Source organism: Silene latifolia, chromosome Y (genome assembly GCF_048544455.1).
Source record: "Silene latifolia isolate original U9 population chromosome Y, ASM4854445v1, whole genome shotgun sequence".
NCBI lineage: Eukaryota > Viridiplantae > Streptophyta > Magnoliopsida > Caryophyllales > Caryophyllaceae > Silene > Silene latifolia.
The window spans coordinates 202,514,631-202,535,147 of NC_133538.1; the positions used below are offsets into that span (position 1 = coordinate 202,514,631).

At 36.3% G+C, this 20,517-nt stretch overlaps 1 protein-coding gene and 1 long non-coding RNA gene across 5 annotated transcripts; one reads left to right on the top strand and one right to left on the bottom strand.

Annotated features, from left to right (window-relative positions):
- Positions 1 to 495: 495 nt before the first annotated feature.
- Positions 496 to 7,109, top strand: LOC141633780 (F-box protein SKP2A-like). 4 transcript variants are annotated; one of them, XM_074446188.1, is made up of 8 exons: positions 500 to 991; positions 1,123 to 1,260; positions 1,425 to 1,656; positions 3,031 to 3,128; positions 3,714 to 3,839; positions 3,980 to 4,069; positions 5,607 to 5,955; positions 6,294 to 7,109. In XM_074446188.1, exons 6-8 carry the CDS (start codon positions 3,999 to 4,001, stop codon positions 6,414 to 6,416), a joined length of 543 nt encoding a protein of 180 aa, XP_074302289.1. In that variant the 5' UTR covers positions 500 to 991; positions 1,123 to 1,260; positions 1,425 to 1,656; positions 3,031 to 3,128; positions 3,714 to 3,839; positions 3,980 to 3,998; the 3' UTR covers positions 6,417 to 7,109. The 4 variants fall into 4 exon arrangements, with proteins under 4 accessions (XP_074302291.1, XP_074302289.1, XP_074302290.1 ...); XM_074446190.1 differs by having other exon boundaries at positions 496 to 1,260; positions 1,425 to 1,543; XM_074446189.1 differs by lacking the exon at positions 1,123 to 1,260 and having other exon boundaries at positions 502 to 991.
- LOC141633781 (uncharacterized) lies at positions 4,244 to 10,270 on the bottom strand. The gene is made up of 3 exons (XR_012538548.1): positions 10,177 to 10,270; positions 9,869 to 9,909; positions 4,244 to 4,424 (listed from the first exon to the last, which is right to left on the bottom strand). It is a non-coding gene; the product is annotated as an uncharacterized LOC141633781 (long non-coding RNA).
- Positions 10,271 to 20,517: the final 10,247 nt, after the last annotated feature.

A 20,517-nucleotide genomic window follows, 5' to 3' on the forward strand; every position in this document is an offset into this window, starting at 1 on the left:
GGTTCGAATGGAGGGAGGTGGCAGTGGAGATCGAATGGAGCGAGGCGGAAGTGGTGGGGGAGGTTGGGTGTTTTTGGGTTTTTTTTTTGGTTTTTTTTTTTTTTGGTTTACTGATGAGAGGAATGAGAGAGAATGAGGGTATGAGAGAAGTATGAAAGAATGAATAATGAGGAAGTGAGTTGGGAGATTAGAATGGTGGAAGAGTTATACAAAATTAGGAGGAGTTATACAGAATTAGGGAGGGAGATTAGGGAGGTTCATTTCATGACCCCTTGAATGAGATGTAATCTCATCCCTCCATTACTTCCATCCTAAGGTCCTTATAAGGACTTAGGACTCATAAGATGTAGAAGCGCTTTATGGTAACCCTTCTATATATATATATATATATATATATATATATATATATATATATATATATATATTAAAGTCGAGTGCATAACTAAAAGACGGTGCGAACCGTACGAACTACTCTATAGCGCCGTCAGATTACATTACGCTGTTATTTTAAATCTTAGCCACACACGTGACACACCCCACTCCTTAAACAATCATCCCTATCTAGAGCACCACCACCACCGTTACCCCCAGAGCACCAACGTACAGATCTCGCCGACGTAGCTCCAAGGCCATCATCGCCGGTGCCATTATTATTCATCTCTCCTTTTCCTTCGTCATAGTCATTATCATTGCCCATATCGAGATAGTCAAAGGTGAAGTTGTTGGTGGTTTTGTTGAGCTTTTCCGATCGATTTAATGGTGGAAAGGGAGTGTGATAATGGTTTTGTGAAGGATGAAGCATTGGTTGTCATTGTTCTATTAAGAACTTCACATCATTGATGTTGATAAAATCGATTTGGTCGAATATTGGTCCGAGACACTGCCTCTGACGATGGGCTGCTCGACGGTGATCGAAGGACTGTAGGGGAGGTGCCGACTAGAGAAGTGCAGGGGTGCGAGCTCGGAGACGGAGACGATGCTGATGTTACTGGTTCATTCTTGTTTTATTTATTAATTATCTAATTTCTGATTTTATTAGCTCGAAAAATTGAAAAGAATGCTCTATTTGCTCAATGTAAATGGTACGATTCTTGTTTTATTTTCTGGTTTTGGATGGGTTAGCTCGTGGATGTCGTCGGCGTCATCTGAGGTGTCTGGTGATAGCTTTTGCGCCATGAGAGTTGTTCACTGATGTCTCTGGTGCCGTCTGACGTGGTCGTTGATATTGTCGGTGGGTGGACACACAAAATTATGCTCCAGGTACACATAATTCCACTCTAAGATACACAAATCGACAAGTGTATCTGAATGTATAATATATGTATCTGGATTAAGTAATATGTGTATCTAGGTAATAGTAAAAATTAATGATTCTGATAACGATCTTTAATATTCTGATAATGATCATTGATTAATATTGATAGTGGCTCGTGCGGTGATTCTCTGTGGCTGTTGGAGCTCGGAGATGGAGGCGAGGCTGCTGCTGGTTCGTTCAATTGAGGCGGGAATGAAATTCAATGCTCGAAGCTGGATCAATGATCATGTGTAGATAGTAATTGAAGATTTTTTCGTCGTGTACCATTGATCACGTGGATAAGCTCTTAAGTTAGCAATATCGTATTTGGTTTATCAAATGTTATTGTTGCTGACTCGCTGGTATGTTTTATCTGACCTTACATTCAGAGTTGTTTCTTATTACACTTATTTTTGTTGGCAATTGGCAATTTGCAATTAAGGCAGCTGTTCTGAATCCTGACTTACCTCAAATGCAGGATACATACATCGTATTGGATGCACATGACGAGAATCTAATACACGAGAGTCTAATATATTTTCAACCCGTCCCTAAAAATGACCCAAATATAAGCGATAAATATGTAATTGGACGTGGCGAATTTTGGTGTAACAAGATTTTGTATAGACCGGAAAACTAAACTTAACTTTGCGGTTAAATCAATTTGCAAAATAAAGTTAAAGGGGTGTATATGTATCTAACAAGTTAAAGGGGTGTATCTAGCTAGCTAAATATACGTATCTAGTAGTTTAAAGGAGTGTATGTAGATAGCTAAAGATATATATCTAGTAACTTAAAGAAGTGTATCTAGCTAGCTAAAGTTATGTATCTAGCAGTTTAATGGAGTGTATCTAGCTATCTAAAGATATGTATCTAACTAGCTAAAGGTATATATCAATTAGGACGGGAAAGGAGTGTGTATCTAGCCACCTAATTTAATCCTTAAGTAGAAGTATGTATCTAGAAACATAAATAAGTGTGTCTAGATACTATAGGTATGTGCTCGAAACTTAAAGAAGTGTATATAGCTAGCTAGAGGTATGTATCTAACAATTTATAAGAGTGTATCTAGCTAGCTAAAGATATTTTATCAATTTAAGGTCACTTATGTGAAGAATTCATCTTCCTTGACAATTGCGTCCAAGCCAAAAATATACAAGTGGTGAGATCATGGGGGCATTTCCATTTCAAATGGGGTCAAATGCTCCATATTCTATGATTTTAGAATATTGATCTTCTGTGGAACTAATGCATTTAGCTGTCTCTTGCATTGTTAAATATCAGATTGTGTTGATGCTTTTACTACACACTTTTCATTACGAGTCATCCAAAAACAGCCTCATAGCACAGGGCTAAGGCTGGTTAATTGCGACACTTCTGTTGGTGGAACAGAGGGTGTACCTAGTAATCGTAGAAATTAGATAATTGTTTGGTGAGTCTCCTAGTGATAAAGAGCCATTTTATTTGTATAAGGTAGTGAAAGTGTAGTGATTCAGGGAATTTGTTTTGATTCTTGAAATTTGTGTTTGCCAGTAGGTGTCTTATGAAAATATTGCTATAGTTGTTGTTACTAACTTGGTGAATGCACACGTGTCCTGTTTTTCTGTGTGGAAATGGTTGATATGTCTACATGTAACCAGTTGGTAATTGTTGTTCATATTTAAATCTAAAGGTTTTTCTTCTTGAATTCACAATTCATATGTTCTTATTTATAATACTTGCTTCAAATTTGACAGACGATGAGCCTGAGCAGCCTAGCAGCTCATCATTGAGAAAGTCCGAGGAGGAGGGAGTAGTTGTAGTGCATGAAACCAAATGCAAGCTGTTTATGAAGGTATTGTCTCACATGGAGCTTGATTTATACTTCTCTTTTTCTTCCAAGATAGTTTCTGAATAATTACATACTTTCATAAGCTCCTCAATTTGCATAAGATCGATCACTAATAATTAAGGCTCCTTGAGAGGTAGATATTAAAAGTCCTCGTTGTTAATAACAATGTTACCTTCCTTTTTTTTGTCCCTTTCCAATTGTTCATTTGGTGATGGACAAAATGAGGATCTTTTTTTATTATTATCCTACTTAAATAGAAGTCGTTACAACTATTTTGGGTAACTGAAATGGAAAGGCGCGTAATCTTTTGTGACTGAGCGGAGTAGTGATTCTGGAATACGTTGAATTGGTTCTTGTTCCTGGACAGTTTATTTGTCTATAATGTTTTTTGCGTTAGAGTTGGACGTACTACTTTTCTTTTTCCGTTTTTTGCTTTTAATTTATGATTGGCCTTAGTGATTGCGCATAAAATGCAGAAAAAAGCTGGGATATTTGGATAATTTGATGACTTGATCAGTTTATCACTTTATTACTGTTATTGGCTAGGTCGCTGTTAATAGTGATCTTAATTTGTGTCTCTTTCTTCAGTCGACTTATCCTGCTGATAAAGAGCCATGGAAGGATAAAGGCATTGGCCAGCTCTTTATAAAATGCGAGGAAGGTGCTAATAAGGGTACAAAAGAATCCAAGCCAAGAGTTCTTGTCCGCAATGATGTATGTTTCTAAAGTGTAGTCTTTTTGCCCCCTCCCTGTTTGGGTTAGATCGATAATTTGAGTTCCACTTTTTGGATATTCTGTCTATATATATCTTTTCTGAGGGCGGCTTTGTGCTTCTTGATTATCTTTTGATATAGGTTGGAAGGATAATGCTTAATGTTTCTTTATACTCTGGTATCAAGACAAATTTGCATAATAATGCGATTGTGGCTATATTTCATCCATTGGTACGCATCTCCTTTCTATAAATACGATAATCTGGTTCAGATTTTACTATCTATGGTATATTGTTGGATTGGTAGAATGGTTTTCTTTCCTGTGAAATGTAAATTGATCAATAGTCGTTTCTGCCAGGCCCTTCCAAATCCCAATGTCACCGTTTGATAAAAGAACGCAGAAAATAATAAATTGAGTGTGTTGATTTTGGAAAACCACCACACACGTATATATATTATATTAATATATTGGGAGGTTCATATCATATCAATGTAATATTATGTTATTGTTGTATTACGAAAACCCACTTTTGATGGCACCCCATCATTTTCTTCAAACAAATTGTTCTTCTTCCATGCTACGCTGCTACATCAGTGAAATGAGATATAACGTAAATAAACATGATCTTGTTAACATATAATTGGGGTTCTTGTTAACTTGTTATGTTGCTGCTACTTTATACTGTATGACACATCGTATTGGATGCACATGACGAGAATCTAATACACGTGAGTCTAATATATTTTCAACCCGTCCCAAAAAATGACCCAAATATAAACGATAAATATGTAATTGGACATGGCGAATTTTGGTGTAACAAGATTTTGTATAGACCGGGAAACTGAACTTAACTTTGCGGTTAAATCAATTTGCAAAATAAAGTTAAAGGGGTGTATATCTATCTAGCAAGTTAAAGGGGTGTATCTAGCTAGCTAAAGATACGTATCTAGTAGTTTAAAGGAGTGTATGTAGATAACTAAAGATATATATACGTATTTAGTAGTTTAAAGGAGTGTATGTAGATAGCTAAAGATATATATCTAGTAACTTAAAGAAGTATATCTAGCTAGCTAAAGTTATGTATCTAGCAGTTTAAAGGAGTGTATCTAGCTATCTAAAGATATGTATCTAGTAACTTAAAGAAATGCATCTAACTAGCTAAAGGTATTTATCAATTAGGACGGGAAAGGAGTGTGTATCTAGCCACCTAATTTAATCCTTAAGTAGAAGTATATATCTAGAAATATAAATAAGTGTGTCTAGATATTATAGGTATGTGCTAGAAACTTAAAGAAGTGTATATAGCTAGCAAGAGTTATGTATCTAACAATTTATAAGAGTGTATCTAGCTAGCTAAATATATGTATCTAGAAACTTAAAAGAGTGTATATAACTAGCTAGTGGTAAGTATCTAGCAACTTATAGGAGTGTATCTAGCTAAATAAAGATATGTATATAGAAACTTAAGGGAGTGTATGCTTCTTAACTTTTCTGAATATCCTGAAAAACTTCTAGTCTAAAGTTTCAGATTAAGTTGCATGTTTCAGATTTGGTTTATATTAAAACATCATGGATCGGTTTCAGGTTGTGGAATTTTGAATTTCGGCTGGGTTTAGTTTTGAATCGGTGATTAAGTAGGAGTTTGGGTTCATTTTTGGGTTATTCTGAGATCGATTTAGAGCAGATCCATGGCCATGTATAGGCCCAATTGTAATTTCTGAGATATTTTTATTCATAATGTTAATTAATGTGTAATATGTTTTCTAGGTGCAAAAACAACATGAATGACTTAGTCCTGACTCTTGCACCTAACTTCACAAGATTGCAAACTTTAATACTTCGTCAAGATAAGGCACAACTCGAGGATAATGTTGTTGAGACTATAGCCAATTTCTGCTATGATCTACGGGAACTTGACTTAAGCAAGAGATTCAAACTAACTGATCGCTCTTTGTATGCGTTGGCACATGGTTGCCCAAATCTCACAAAACTGAACATCAGTGGGTGCACAACGTTCAATGATTCTGGAGTTGCATATCTAACGAGCTTTTGTAAGAAGTTGAAGTCACTAAATCTTTGCGGATGTGGGAGGGCAGCCACTGAGCGAGCATTGCAGGTATATTTTACTCACACTTTGCAAATCTATTTACTGTGGCAAATGGGCTATTCTAGTCGGATTCGGGTCATCTTGAGTGTGTTGTTCTCGTGTTTGGGTACTAGTAAGTTTAGTTTCTTTTTAGGTCAGTACGTACGAGTCAAGCAAATCAATTGGGTTGCTTCAGTTCTCGACTAAACTGACTATTAATGTTTTGCCTCAACTTGGTTAATTTGGCGTATTTTCTTTCATTTGTAGTCAACTCACTCTTGGGTCGGTTCAATTTGGGTTTAAGTCTACTCTTGATTGTTCATTATCTAGATTTGATTTTATTATTCATTGTGGGGTTATGTATTCAGGCCATTGCGTATAATTGCAGCGAATTGCAGACTCTGAATTTAGGGTGGTGTGAAAATGTTGGGGTTTTGGGTGTTACTAGTCGGTACCACAGAAGAGTTTCTGAATTTTATTTGTTCATATGATTATATTCTTCTACATGATCTCTCCTTATGAGTTTAACTCGGATGGAATCAAAATGACAGATGAGAGTGTGATAGCGTTGGCAAATAGATGCCCCCATCTCAGATCTCTGGGTCTATACTATTGCCAGAACATCACTGATAGAGCAATGTACTCTTTGGCCTAGAGAGTAAGAAACAAGCATGCTGTGTGGCAATCTATCAAGACCTGTTATGAAGATGACGGGCTCATGAACCTCAACATAAGTCAATGCACTACCTTGACCCCACCTGCTATTCAGGCAGTCTGCGACTCCTTTCCGTCCCTTCATACTTGTCCTGGAAGACATTCTCTAATTATAAGTGGTTGCTTGAATTTAACGTATGTGGTGTTCATGCTCACCGTGCTGTAATACAACCGCTCACTGAAACACGACCATGGGTCATTCACGCTGACTACGGGTAATTTGGATCAGTCATTTGGGTATGTTCTGCATTACTGTTTGAGTTGGCCGTACTCATACCATGCTTATTTCAGGAGTTTCATCACTTTGAAACACATTTGTACATAGGTACTTAGTTTCCAGTCGAAAGATATGGTAGAATGCTCTTGTTAGTCTTGTATTTCTATTCTTCTTAGAAACTTTAGAACTTGGTAGAACTCAGATCAAAGGACTATTGTAAACAAGGAGGAGATGTTTGTTCTCGTGACACCAACCTTGGAGTATCAATATGTTTTTGTGCCTTAGTCGCCCTATCGTGCATATCTCTGCAAAGTACTCTCTCTCTCACCTGGTGCGGGAAGATGATATTTTAGCCTGTTAGTCGAAACTCGAAAAATGCAGAATTCCTCTGTAAACTTGTTCGAAGGATAGATATGAATCCAACTAAGAGTACCTTAAGATTCAACAAGGAATAGAAGGAATACTCACGATCATGTCAACATTATATACCGGTAAATTTCCGGCAAGACCGTACAACAAGATAGGGTGAACTTTGACGTTTTGGGGTAATGGAAATTGGATGTGGTTACACATCCGAGTCTTTGCTATCCAGGGAATGGGAAAAGGGTTAACCATGTTGCTATAAAAGACAACTTATCGAGTAAAAATATCAAGCATACGTTAAGCTTGTGGTTAAAACAAAGGTATTATAGACACATGTAGTATAGGCGATAGGCTGTAGGTTTGAAACAAAAGAGACTAGTGAAAGATGAAGTACCAACTTATGCTCTTATTTCAGGAGTTTCATTACTTTGAAACACATTTGTACAAAAACTCGTCTTTTTCATTAGTTACTCATTAATTACAACATTGTACAATCAACACTTAGAATTTCAGCAAAGACGAAGATATACAGGACGAGTACATGAAGCATGATTGAAGTTCTGCTAGATTCCATGCTTCATATGGTATACATTCCATCAATATTTGAAGTTCTGTGGGGACAAACTACAAATATGAAATCTGAATCACCCAATATTCGACAGTCACATTTTTTGACTCGAAGTGTTCTAATTAGGACATTATTGAGCATCGTTGGTTACGCCCAGCCATCCCCATGATCACCATCACTCACTCCACCACCACATCACCTTTCTTGCTCTTCCCAACCCTCATTTCTCCACAGCCGATATCACCCCTCATGCTCTTGAAACGACGCCACCGATTACGAGTATGAACTACCAAGATACCCATATTACTACTCTCAGATACACATAGTCTTACTACTAGATACACAAATCGATTTGTGTATCCAACAGTAATATCGTGTGTATCCGGGCTTATTAACAAATGTATCTACAATACATGTGTATCTAGTAGTTATACAAAATGGGTATTTTGTGTATCCACTGCCACCATCGCCACTGCCTCCACCACCGCCGTCGTCCCCATCGCCGCCATCATCACCACCACCATTTGAAACGCTGATCCCAAATAACACCACACCACTACCATCACAAACGGTGCCAAAAAATAAACCGGTAATCGCAGTCTTTTCCAGCGACAACATTGTCATTCCAAACTCGTTGCTTCCTTTCTCCTTTCTTTCATCTGCCGTCGTCATCCCTAACTCACCGAATTTAAAATATTGACATCTTCCTACCCTCGAAAGTCGAAAACCACCAATTCCATCGCCCCCTTCGCCGTCGACTACTCACAGGCTGTTCCACCCCACGCCGACAACTACTTATGTTTCGTTCATATACAAATGGCAGATCTAAAAAAGCAATTGTATCATTCACCTAGTAAGAAAATTCCTATAACCAGATCCACCACACCCCACAACCACTAACCCAACTCAGATTTAGGCGAGGTTCGTGGCCGGAGTAACTCGCCGAAGAAGTGAAGAGGTGAATGGAACGTTGGTATCGAGTGATTCACGAATAGAAAGTAATTAATATAAGTACGGAGAGGAAAAGAGAGACGAGACAGGTGGCCGACGGCGGAGCTGCGTCTAGGTGGATGGCGTCGGAGCTACGTCAAGGTTGCGGCGGCAGAAGGGCTATGGCGGCGATCCAGCGTGGTGGAGATGAGATAGATGAGAAAAGGTAACTCCGATCTGATTTCCGTCTAGGCAAGGTTGAAGAAGTTGTCGAAGGGAGAGATGGCATATGATGGTGGTGTACGACGTCTGTTGGTGGTGGCAGGCGGTGGAGCACTGGTGCCAGCAGCTTGTTGGAGTGCGGGAATATGAGGAGATAAAGAAAGTAGTTGGAATATGAGGTCACCCGCGTGACAGCATCCAGTGTAATTAAGTTGTTAATGTGGACCATATATCTATTTGATTTAAGGGTTATTATTCAGTTCGTAAGTTCGCACCGAACTTTAGGTTCGCACAGGATCCTATATATATATATATATATATATATATATATATATATATATATATATATATATATATATATATATATATATATATATATATATACAACTTTATATCCTACTGGTAAATATTGTGTAATTGCGTATACTTCTCTTATTAAAAATAAGACATATATTCTGTTGCTGATCGGAATCACGATTTGCTTTTCAATTTAAAGATCAAAGTTGAGGTAAAATTCATATATTATCCACTATATTAAAATTTTGATTTTAAACTTAGGTTAGTTGTCCCTTCTACTGATTCCACGAATTTTGCTATTATTGCATGTGTATGTCCCTTCTACCATCTAGTGGCTCCATTCCTAATCAACCTATTGAACTAACATGTTAGTAATATGTAGTATAAATATACAACCTATATATAAGTCATCTTTACTTGCTCAACATCAAAATGATTAATTGTATGCATACAAAGGTTTTCCTTGTACAGTTTAAGAATTTAAGAACATTGGATAACAATTATATTCCTTGTACGGACCTTGGTTTATTTGTTTCTGGCTTCATGTCTCCAAGGGACATATAATTTAAGATGGTGGAAAAATTAGCCTTATATAAACTCTAATAAATTACGAATACGAAAAACTTGCTTACCTCTTGTATGCCAAATTCTCTTGAGTATTGACTATATTACACTGCACAAAAAGAAAAAACAAATCACAATCATAGGGTAACAAGTAAGATCGTAAGAAAGTATATTAATAGATCATATATTTAACTTAGTTTGATTCTTGAGAAAAGAAAATCATAAGAAAAACGGAGAAATTGCAAAAGAACGAATCTCATATTTGTAATCCTGACTGCTAAAATTGATATATATACACACGAATAGTTCGAGTCCTATTATAACTAAAATAAAGCATTAGATAGTCTTTAATTTGAGCTCATAGTGAAAAACGTACATTATAAGATATAAATCTTATCATATTAGATGAGAATTTGTATAAGATAGAATTAAAATCTTATCACAATGGGTTTGCTAGTTGTAATTTTTATTCTTTTTTAAAATTTAGTCTTTTGCGAATGTTGGACTCTCTATAATCGCTCGAAAAAAACTAATAATATAGATAGATAGATAGATAGGTAGGTAGATAGGTAGGTAGGTAGGTAGGTAGGTAGGTAGGTAGGTAGGTAGGTAGGTAGGTAGGTAGGTAGGTAGGTAGGTAGATAGATAGATAGATAGATAGATAGATACTAGTTGGAATGTCCGTGCGATGCACGGGACTCTCATTAGGATCATTTTCAACAATATGCATGATGAACATCCTAAGAATTTTGCACTTTTCTTTAAACAAAACCTATACTTGAGTTTTTGTGGTATGAGAAAATGAATTTTTCATGAGATTTTGGGTAAAGGTCTTAATTTCACCTTTTGCGTAATTTATGGGGTTTAATTGCTTCAATCTAAACCTAAGGGGCGTAATCTCACAATTAGCCAAAGTAATGGGGATCAATGGCCACTTTCGCGCTTTATAATTTGCTTAACGATCATTATTGATTGAACATATGATTTTATAAGGTAAACTAATTGACATTTCGATAACACGTTTTTTTTTCTTTTACATAGTAGTTTTGAGGTTCTATTGATAAAACAAAACAAAAATGACAATTCATTTGTGTTTTAATTAATTTAACACTGCGTGTTTTACATACAATATTTACGTAGTACGCGTCTTCTCTCTTTGCATCTTTCTAACTAAAGTATGATAGTATCTAATATATATGTGGTACATTGTATACCCTTGGACTTCTTAGATCCCTTCTTTTTGGACTTCTCCTCCCCCACCTTAAAAACGTGCTTGACGTCCTCCATTATAGTCAATGGCTCTTAGAACGTTTATGACAATGAGTTTTAACTTGTGCTCCTTCAAAAGTTTCTCATTAGGTCTTTCTTATTCCAAAGAGTTCTCTTACCCTCATTATGACTATAGCAAAACTAAATTGACCCCAAACAAACTTGACCTGAACCCGAATTGAGGACCCAAATATGACCAAAACTTAAATTGGCTTGCTTATTTAACTTGGCCCGAATGTTTATTATCACAAATTGATCATTCTCTCCAAATAATTAACTTGAAAACAAGATACCCGAAAATAACTTAATCGCGAAATGACCCGACTCGACATAGTCCGGCCCGAATTCCGCCAAACCCGAACAACACGAACCTGGCCTGTTTGTTAGTCTACTCACCTTACTCTTCTTTTCTTGCCAGCCTTAAATGGTTGTGTTCTACTCGTACCAGCACCATATTTCTCTTTTCTTGTGTCTTTCTTGGTGGGTTGTACTCCTACATAATGTTATCTTCTCCTCTGGGAGTTTGCATATTTCACCTTCTTGCGGCATATGTCACCATCACTATAAGAGCACCATCCACATAATGTGAGACTTTCCTTCGCTTCACAATGTGTAGGGTTCTTGTGAGCTCTCGTTTACCTTCTACTCCTTTAATTTGACTTTTAACTTAGTCTTTTTCTTCAACACTTCAATCACTCCAACTCGTCTTAATTTACTTTCATATCTTCTCCTTATTTATTTGGTGGCTTTGGTTAGCTTAGTGTTAGACCCATTTGACCCGTAGTGGCTTTATTACTCATTTTCATTGCTCTTCATGATCTCTTGCCAACACTCTTGAAATCCGCCCTTAGACACCTCTCAAACAAATTTATTAAGGCCCTCCTAATTCTCCGTGGCACAAAGTCATTGTAGACGCCTCCTTTTGCACTACTTCTATTTTGGTGGGTATTGGTTAGGTTGCTTGTGATCATTTAAGGCAGTGGTTAGAAGGATGAACTTTCAAGTGTACTCCTTTGGAGCGAACTACTTACCATTCAGGTTGGTCTTCTTTCTTATGTAATCGCATAAGTTGTTTCATTATCAACTCTTCTTTCGTCTTTCTTGCTACGTCCTCCATTCAACTTTTATTGTACTCCTTTTTGTAAAATTTATTCCAAATTAATTATTCCTTTTCTAAATTTGATAAGCTAAAATGGTGGACTACCATTATTCCCCTAGTCTTTTAACTATCAGTCGTTCCATCAAAATGACATTGTACCCATTCTTCCCAAATAAAGGGGTAGAGTAGTAGTTTTACATTTATCTCTTAAACCTTCCTAAAATAGAAAGTAGGACACCAAAGTGGAATGGAGGAAATATTATTCAATTAAGTTACAATGTTTTAAAAATGGTGGGATAAACTTCAATCATAAATAACATAACATGAATTCTTGCAGTGTTCTATGTTTTACAAATGGTGGGTGGGTATAATTAGACATTATCTTAAAAATATTATTGTTATTGTATTTGAGCTGATCTTAATAGTATATTCTATAATAGTAATATTAATATTTGATTATTGGTATTTATGATTGGTATGACCTGTTGTATCGACTTATGCCTTAAACACTAAGAAATTCCACTTTGTACATTTAACATGTATGCTTCTAGGATGGTTTGATGTGAATTATAAAAATCTTAATCAGATTGTCATACCTAGATAATTGTCATTGAAGATCTATAACCTACTTCAAGATCATGAAGTAGCCATTAGTTTCCATAAATTTGGTGAAGTGGTAGTATTATTCAAACAAACGTTCTAAAAACGCAAAATTTAAAGGTGTTGTCAATATTATTAATCATACAAATCCTCCCCATATATCGTTGTCTCCTACAAAAGAAATTCACTCGGAAAACACTATGTCAATATCACAAATAGTCATGGAATATAAAGTACTAAACTGCCTCTCATCTGTTATGAAACATCTTTAACATTTTAGTTCATTTTCGACTGGAATATAAAGTACTAAACTGCCTCGCATCTGTTATGAAATATCTTTAACATTTTAGTTCATTTTCAACTTAAGATAGAATGAGAAATTAAAGTTACCATTACTTATAAATTTATACTCACTAAATTATATACATATGCGTGTGATTTAATAAATTTAATCTACTTCTATTACGATAAAATTAAATAAAATTTGTTTTGTTTTTAAGAAATCTACTTTTATTCGGATAATTTTTTTTTAGAAATCGACTATTGTTAGGATACATTTAACAACATTTTAATTCATTTTCAACTTAAGATAGAATGAGAAGTTAACCTTACAATTACTTGGAAATTTATACTCACTACACTCTCTATATATATATATATATATATATATATATATATATATATATATATATATATATATATATATAGAGAGAGAGAGAGAGAGAGAGAGAGAAGAGATCAACTAAGGCCAATATATCATATTAAGTCCATAAGTCCTAATGTGGGCGGTTGGATCAATCAAACCAATGGCCAAGATTTCATGATCAAACCCCACTAAACTAATATTTTTGATTTACCTCTCTCCTCTTACCCACTAACCCATGCATGCTACACTATTTTGTCTATCAGTCCATCATCATTTCCCTCCTCATTTTCTAGACAATTCAAAACAACTTGCGGGTATATTTCCCTCTATTTCCTGTCATTTCGTCTTCCTTTTCTTTCTTCACATTGCTGATAACTTCATTTTGATCACTACCAATTAAATTCCATCTCAACAGACGCCATCTTCATCACTACCAATTAATTCCAACTCTCCTTCAAACTCGCCTGTGTCCATTTTTTTTATAAGGTATTTTTTCCATTCCTTATTTAGTGATTTGGAATTTTTTCTTTGTTAATTATTGCCTTTGTTAAACTATCGTAAAAAGAGTTCATTTGATTTTTCAATTTTCAATGATGGGTTTGCTGATGTTGATTTGTTCAATTGTTAATTATGGTTGTGTAGATCAAATTCGAGTTCATTTGATAATTAACAATGGTTTTTGCCAAGAAAAATGCGAAGAAAACTTCCAAGAAATCTGAATCAAATGTAAAAAATTTCGTCTTGTTGGTATAAATCTTATAAGAATGATGTATAACTTCAATTAAAGATACGCATAATTTTAATCCCAATTGTTTGTCATCTACAGATGGATGTTGTAGAAAGTATTGACAAGGGACTTGATATCCAGGTTAAAAGTTTTGATTTTTGTTTATACGTTACTAGATGTATAACTCTGGTTGCTAAATGTATAACTTTAGTTATCAATCTGTATAACTCTGGTTACTAGATGTATAACTCTGGTTACTATATGTATAGCTCTTCTGATTCTGGGACCAACTCTTCTTTCATAATGTCAAACTCTAATTGTTATATGTATAACTCTACTTCTAATTAGTTTCTATGCCTAGAGTTGTACAATATATGCCTAGAGTTATACATTTTATACCTGGATTTATACAATATATAGCTAGAGTTATACAGTATATGACTAGAGTTATACAATATATACTTTGGAGTTATACATTAGATGCCTGGAGTTATACCTAGAGTTATACCTGGAGTTATTCCTGGAATTGTAGAAAGTATTGACAAGGGACTTGATATCCAGGTTAAATGTTCTGATTTTTTTTTATACGTTACTAGATGTATTACTCTGGTTACTAAATGTATAACTTTAGTACTCAATATGTATAACTCTGGTTACTAGATGTATAACTCTGGTTACTAGAGGTATAGCTCTTCTGATTCTGTGACCAACTGTTCTTTCATAATGTCAAACTCTAATTGTTATATGTATAACTCTACTTCTAATTAGTTTCTATGCCTAGAGTTATACAATATATGCTTAGAGTTATACATTTTATACCTGGATTTATACAATATATAGCTAGAGTTATACAGTATATGACCAGAGTTATACAATATATACTTTGGAGTTGTACATTAGATGCCTGGAGTTATACCTAGAGTTATACATTTTACGGCCAGAGTTATACATTCTATGGCTTACAGTTATACATTTTATGGCCAGAGTTATACATTCTATGGCTAGGGTTATACATTATATGACTTTAGTTTTCAGAATGTCTAACTTTTTTTAATATATGTATAACTGTACTGTTATTCTGTATAGCTAACTTTCCTGATTATCTCTTCTTTTGAATGTTTAAAAGTACCAAGTACTGACAAGGGAGTGATTCAAGGGTAAAAGTTTGACTTTTGTTATAAGCTGCGATCAATTGTTGTATAACTCGATTTCATGTTGAATAACCTCTTTGTCATAATGTATAACTGGAGTTATACAATATTTCTCTAGAGTTGTACATTATATTCCTGGAGTTATACAATATATGCCTAGAGTTATACGGTATATGCCTAGAGTTATACAGTATATACTTGAAGTTATACATTTTAATAATAGAGTTATACATTATATAACTTTAGTTTCAGATTGTCTAACTTTTGTTATTATATGTATAACTCTACTGTTATTCTGTATAACTCTCCTGGTTATCTCTTCTTTTGAATGGTGAAAAGAATTTTGGATTTTATAGAAATTTGATTTAACAAAATTTTGGTTTTACATATTCTGAATGCCTATTTGTTTGTCAGTTACAGATTGATGATGCACCAAGTACTGAGAAAGGAGCTGATACCCAGGTACAAATTTTTTTCTTTTTTATAACTCTTGTCATTTGTTGTATAACTCTGATTACATTTTGAATAAATTTTGCTGTCAGAATGTATAACTCTTGATATTTTCTGATTAACTCTATTATCAGAATGTATAACTTTACTTATATTTTGTATAACTCTGACTATCTATTGTATAACTTTAATTCACAGTATGTCTATTTCTTTGTTCCAAATATCTCTAATTGCAACTACAGTATGTGTAATTTTGTGTATTGTCCTTGCTTTTTGCCCAGATGGTTGAGGCCAAGCCAAGGGTGAAGAGGGCGCATGAAATCACGGTTTCGTGTCGACCTCAAAGGCTTGTCTCTCTCATTGAAAAGCTTAATGAGGATCAGGTGTCCGTTCTTAAGAAAATTGGGTTTGGTGGCCTTTTGGAGCTCAAGATTAGCAGCCTCCCACTTGCACACGTTCGCCTGTTCTTGGAGTTCTTCTTTGACGGGTCATATGTGTTCAGGGCTTCTCGGAAGAAGGAGTTTATGATCAGTAAGCATGACGTGCATGACTGTTTCTTGATACCTTTCGGACCCAACCCTCTCCCTTTGGTGCCTGTGAGCTCGCAGAAGGGGTCCAACGATCCCGAGAATAAGGAGCTGAAGGACAAATGGCGGCAAGCGTACGGGGTGGCCAAAGCAAATAGTGCAATAAGTTTAGGGAAAGTTCACAAGCAACTTATGGAGTAAGAGGAGGCGGACGATCATTTTTGTCGGCTATTTGTTTTGTTCTGTATGTCTTTATTCCTCGCACCCACCCCAAACAACGGGATAGATTTGAAGCTGTTAAGGGCTGTAGAAGATCCTAAAGCCATTCCGCATTTTGACTGGTGCTCTTATATTTTGGAAATGATGGTAAAAGGGATGATTGTAAAAAGGGGTAACGAAGTTGGGTGGATGTATCCCCTTCCTCATGATAAGATACTTTCAGCGATATGATTACAAGGGTAAGCCTTGCCTCCACGATCTACCTTTGATTAAGCATTGGGATGAAACTTCGCTTGTAGATAGGGTAAAATTTGAGGTGGCTCAAGGGGGATTGGGTACTTTAACTTTGTCTAAGATCAGGTATCCGAGGTGCCTTCAAGATCCCTCTTATATTAAGAGTTCGGACGGTATCAGTCTCAGCGACCCGCGTGAACCAAAACTACTGTTGCTATCAGGCCCCCCAACCCCTCTCTCCTGCTCAACTTCTGAGAAGAAGTTCATTCAGATCGAACTACCGAGTGTCGAGGATGACCGGGAATTGAAAACTAGGGCGGTCGATGTAAGTTGAATAATATTATATATTTTTGCGAGATTGATTGATTGTTTCGGTGAACGTACCCATCTATTACAATATAACTAACTTATTGTACTTCTTCAATGCGTACTCACGAGCTTTATCTAGATGCAAAGGAACGCTATTGTGTTCTATTCATGGTACGCAGATGCAACCGCAAGGATCAAAGCTGTAACTAGTGATCCGACGGGCCTAAATTCTAGTCAGGCCTCTCAAGAATTCTTTGAGGGTGAAAAGATTCAAAAGTACGTCATTTGAAGAGCAGTTGCGAAAAGGTGAAGGTTTCTGTTGGTAACGCTCCTGCATTTGGAGAGGTAGTTACTGAGGCTCCCAAAAAATCTGACGGAATCGATGCATCTACGCGTCAAATAAGTGAAGTTCTGTCTAGTCTCGCCAATGATGGGGGTGGTAGGGGTGGTAACTCTCGTGTTGAGCTACGCCGAGAGTCGGTCAAAGCCGTCACGCCAACGAAATCAGTTGCAGTTTCATGGTCAAAGATTATGGAGGAAGTGGGAGGTGATACAGTAGTTTCTAATCCGTTGTCAGATGCTAGCCCAGGGTTAGAGGATCAAGTTGTGTGCACCCCCGTCCAAACTGTCAGAGAACTGTTATTGGAGGCGAATTACACCGAGGAGGAAATTGACCAAACTTACGGACCGTCAAAGGACGCTGAGGTTCTACCCGGGGTAGGTGATGAGGTGTATGAGCACGTTCATGGGGAGGGATTGAAAGAAAATGTTGAAAATGTTGGAAGATTGTCATACATTGACTATGAAAGAGCAGCAGACATTGTAGGCCAAGCTGACGTACGGTCAGAGGATGCTGAATCTCGGCCCGTGGTAGATGATAAGGTGCATGAGCAAGTTCATGGGGAGGGATTGAAAGAAAATGTTGAAAGATTTTCAGACAATCAACCGTCAGATAAGGAGATGGAAAAATCTACGGTCCAATAATTGCCAATGGAGACACAAGAATTGATGGAGTGTATGTTTTCCACTGCTGAAATCAAGGAAGCTTTATGTGGACTTCCAGCGTACGGGAGTGGTCCTGGTGGCGAGATAAGTTTGTTAATTTGCGCTAAATACTTTTTATACATTCGTTTTTTTTTAATTGGTCGTGTATAACTCTAAGTTGATAAAGTATAACTTTGTTGAAACTTATGATGAGGCCTTGTAACTGTAGTGCCTATTTGTATATCTTTATCTTTCAATCTGTGCAACTGCAGTCATTTGTTGTTCAACTCTGATTATATGTTGAATAACTTCTGCTGTCATAATGTATAACTGGAGTTATACAATATTTCTCTAGAGTTGTACATTATATTCCTGGAGTTATACAATATATGCCTAGAGTTATACAGAATATGCCTAGAGTAATACAGTATATACTTGAAGTTATACATTTTAATAATAGAGTTATACATTCATGGCTAGAGTTACATATTATATAACTTTAGTTTCATATTGTCTAACTTTTGTTATTATATGTATAACTCTACTGTCATTTTTTATAACTCTCCTGATTATCTCTTCTTTTGAATGGTGAAAATAATTTTGGATTTTATAGAAATTTGATTTAACAGAATTTTGGTTATACATAATCTGAATCCCTATTTGTTTGTCAGCTACAGATGGATGCTGCACCAATTATTGAGAAGGGAGCTGATTCCCAGGTTAAAAGTTTGTTGTATAACTCTGATTACATTTTGAATAACTTTTGCTGTCAGAATGTATAACTCTTGATATTTTCTGATTAACTCTTACTTATATTTTGTATAACTCTGACTATCTATTGTATATTTTCTGATTAATTCTATTATCAGAATGTATAACTTTACTTAAACAGCAACGCCGTTTGGTACAACTCCTAACCATATGTGTATAACTCTAACTCAAATTTGTATAACTCTGATAGCATATTTTTAATACTTCACACATGTGTATAACTCTTGCCCTTATATGTATAACTGTAATGCATTGGGTATGTAACTTTGTGACCTCTTTGTATCACTTTCAGAGTTATACCTGTAAATTGTTTGATACAAAAGCATGGTATTTATTTCTATTATTTTTCATTCAGGCCACTGGTCAAAAGGATGTAGTTGAGAATGTTGAACAACATTCCAACAACGGGGGTGAAAACGTAGATGTTGTCGAGGGTGCGGATGTCACCCCGGAGGATCCTTCAACGGAATTGAGTGGAAATCAAATCCCTCTGACTTTCATGAGCACGGCAGATGTGAATGAGGCATTTGCCGGGGTTGAGGAGCGTACAATTGGTGCGCCCAAAGAAGGTGGGGTAGTTGAAATCGCTGGTGCTAGGGTCTAGCCGGTTGCACCAGCCCCGCCGCCTATTTATGTGCCGCGATGTGACATGATCCACCATCCTTTCTTACTGCATTCAACTGCCCCCCTTTCGTGTATGGATTTGCACCCGAGAACCTAGGTTGTTCTCGGGATTGCGGGCACCGAACCCGACAAAGACGTATGCTCTCCTTCCGCGATTTAACAAGGAATGTTTCAGGACGGTGTTCAGGGTGAGGAAGGATGTAATGGATTATGTCTTTGATCAATTCCACGACCATAAGAAAGAGTAAGTAAAAGATAAGTTTTACCTATATTTCAGTACAACAGTGAAACAGGCCATGAATCTTTTCCCTTGCTGCGTGTCTCATTTTGCTAATACTTTGTAGGGAACAATTGGTCACATATGCCTGTCCAAACTGCATAACGCGTAGTGATCTCCAGTCGTTGATGCCCGGGAATCAGATTAAGGCCAATGTCATCGATCACCGGTCTCAGATTACTCAATCAATCGGTGACGACTTAACACCGCACATTGGTGTTGCAAGTTCGCTCTGTTTCTTTGGCCTAGGTCACGCTGTAAGTGTGCTCGAACTACCGCAAGTTATTTTGTGACAAACTGTACATAACTTGTGATACAAGCTTTCAACCCCCGTCTATCATTTTTATAGGACCTAGCAATTGCAATTTGGCAAGGCAGGAAAAAAAACTTGGTTGTTGATCATTCTGAAGGGTTTTGTGCCTCGTGGGACATGTGGCAAGAGTCGTGTTCAAGTCCATTCCAACTGAACTCTGATATGGTGAGCTCAGATATCAATATAGAGACATTTCCATACTGGAATTATACATTATTTCCCAAGAGTTTTACAGTATATGCTTAGAGTTGTACAATATATGTTTTGGAGTTATACATTAGAGGCCTGGAGTTATACTTTTTATGGATAGAGTTATACATTATATAACTTTAGCATTCAGAATGACTAGAGTTATACATTCTATGGCTGAAGTTATACATTATTTGCCTGGAGTTATACATTATATGCTTAGAGTTTTGGTGAGTGGCTAACTTCACTCCATAACTCTAGGCATAGAATGTATAACTTTAACCATAGAATGTATAACTCACTGCACATAATGTACAACTGCAAGCAT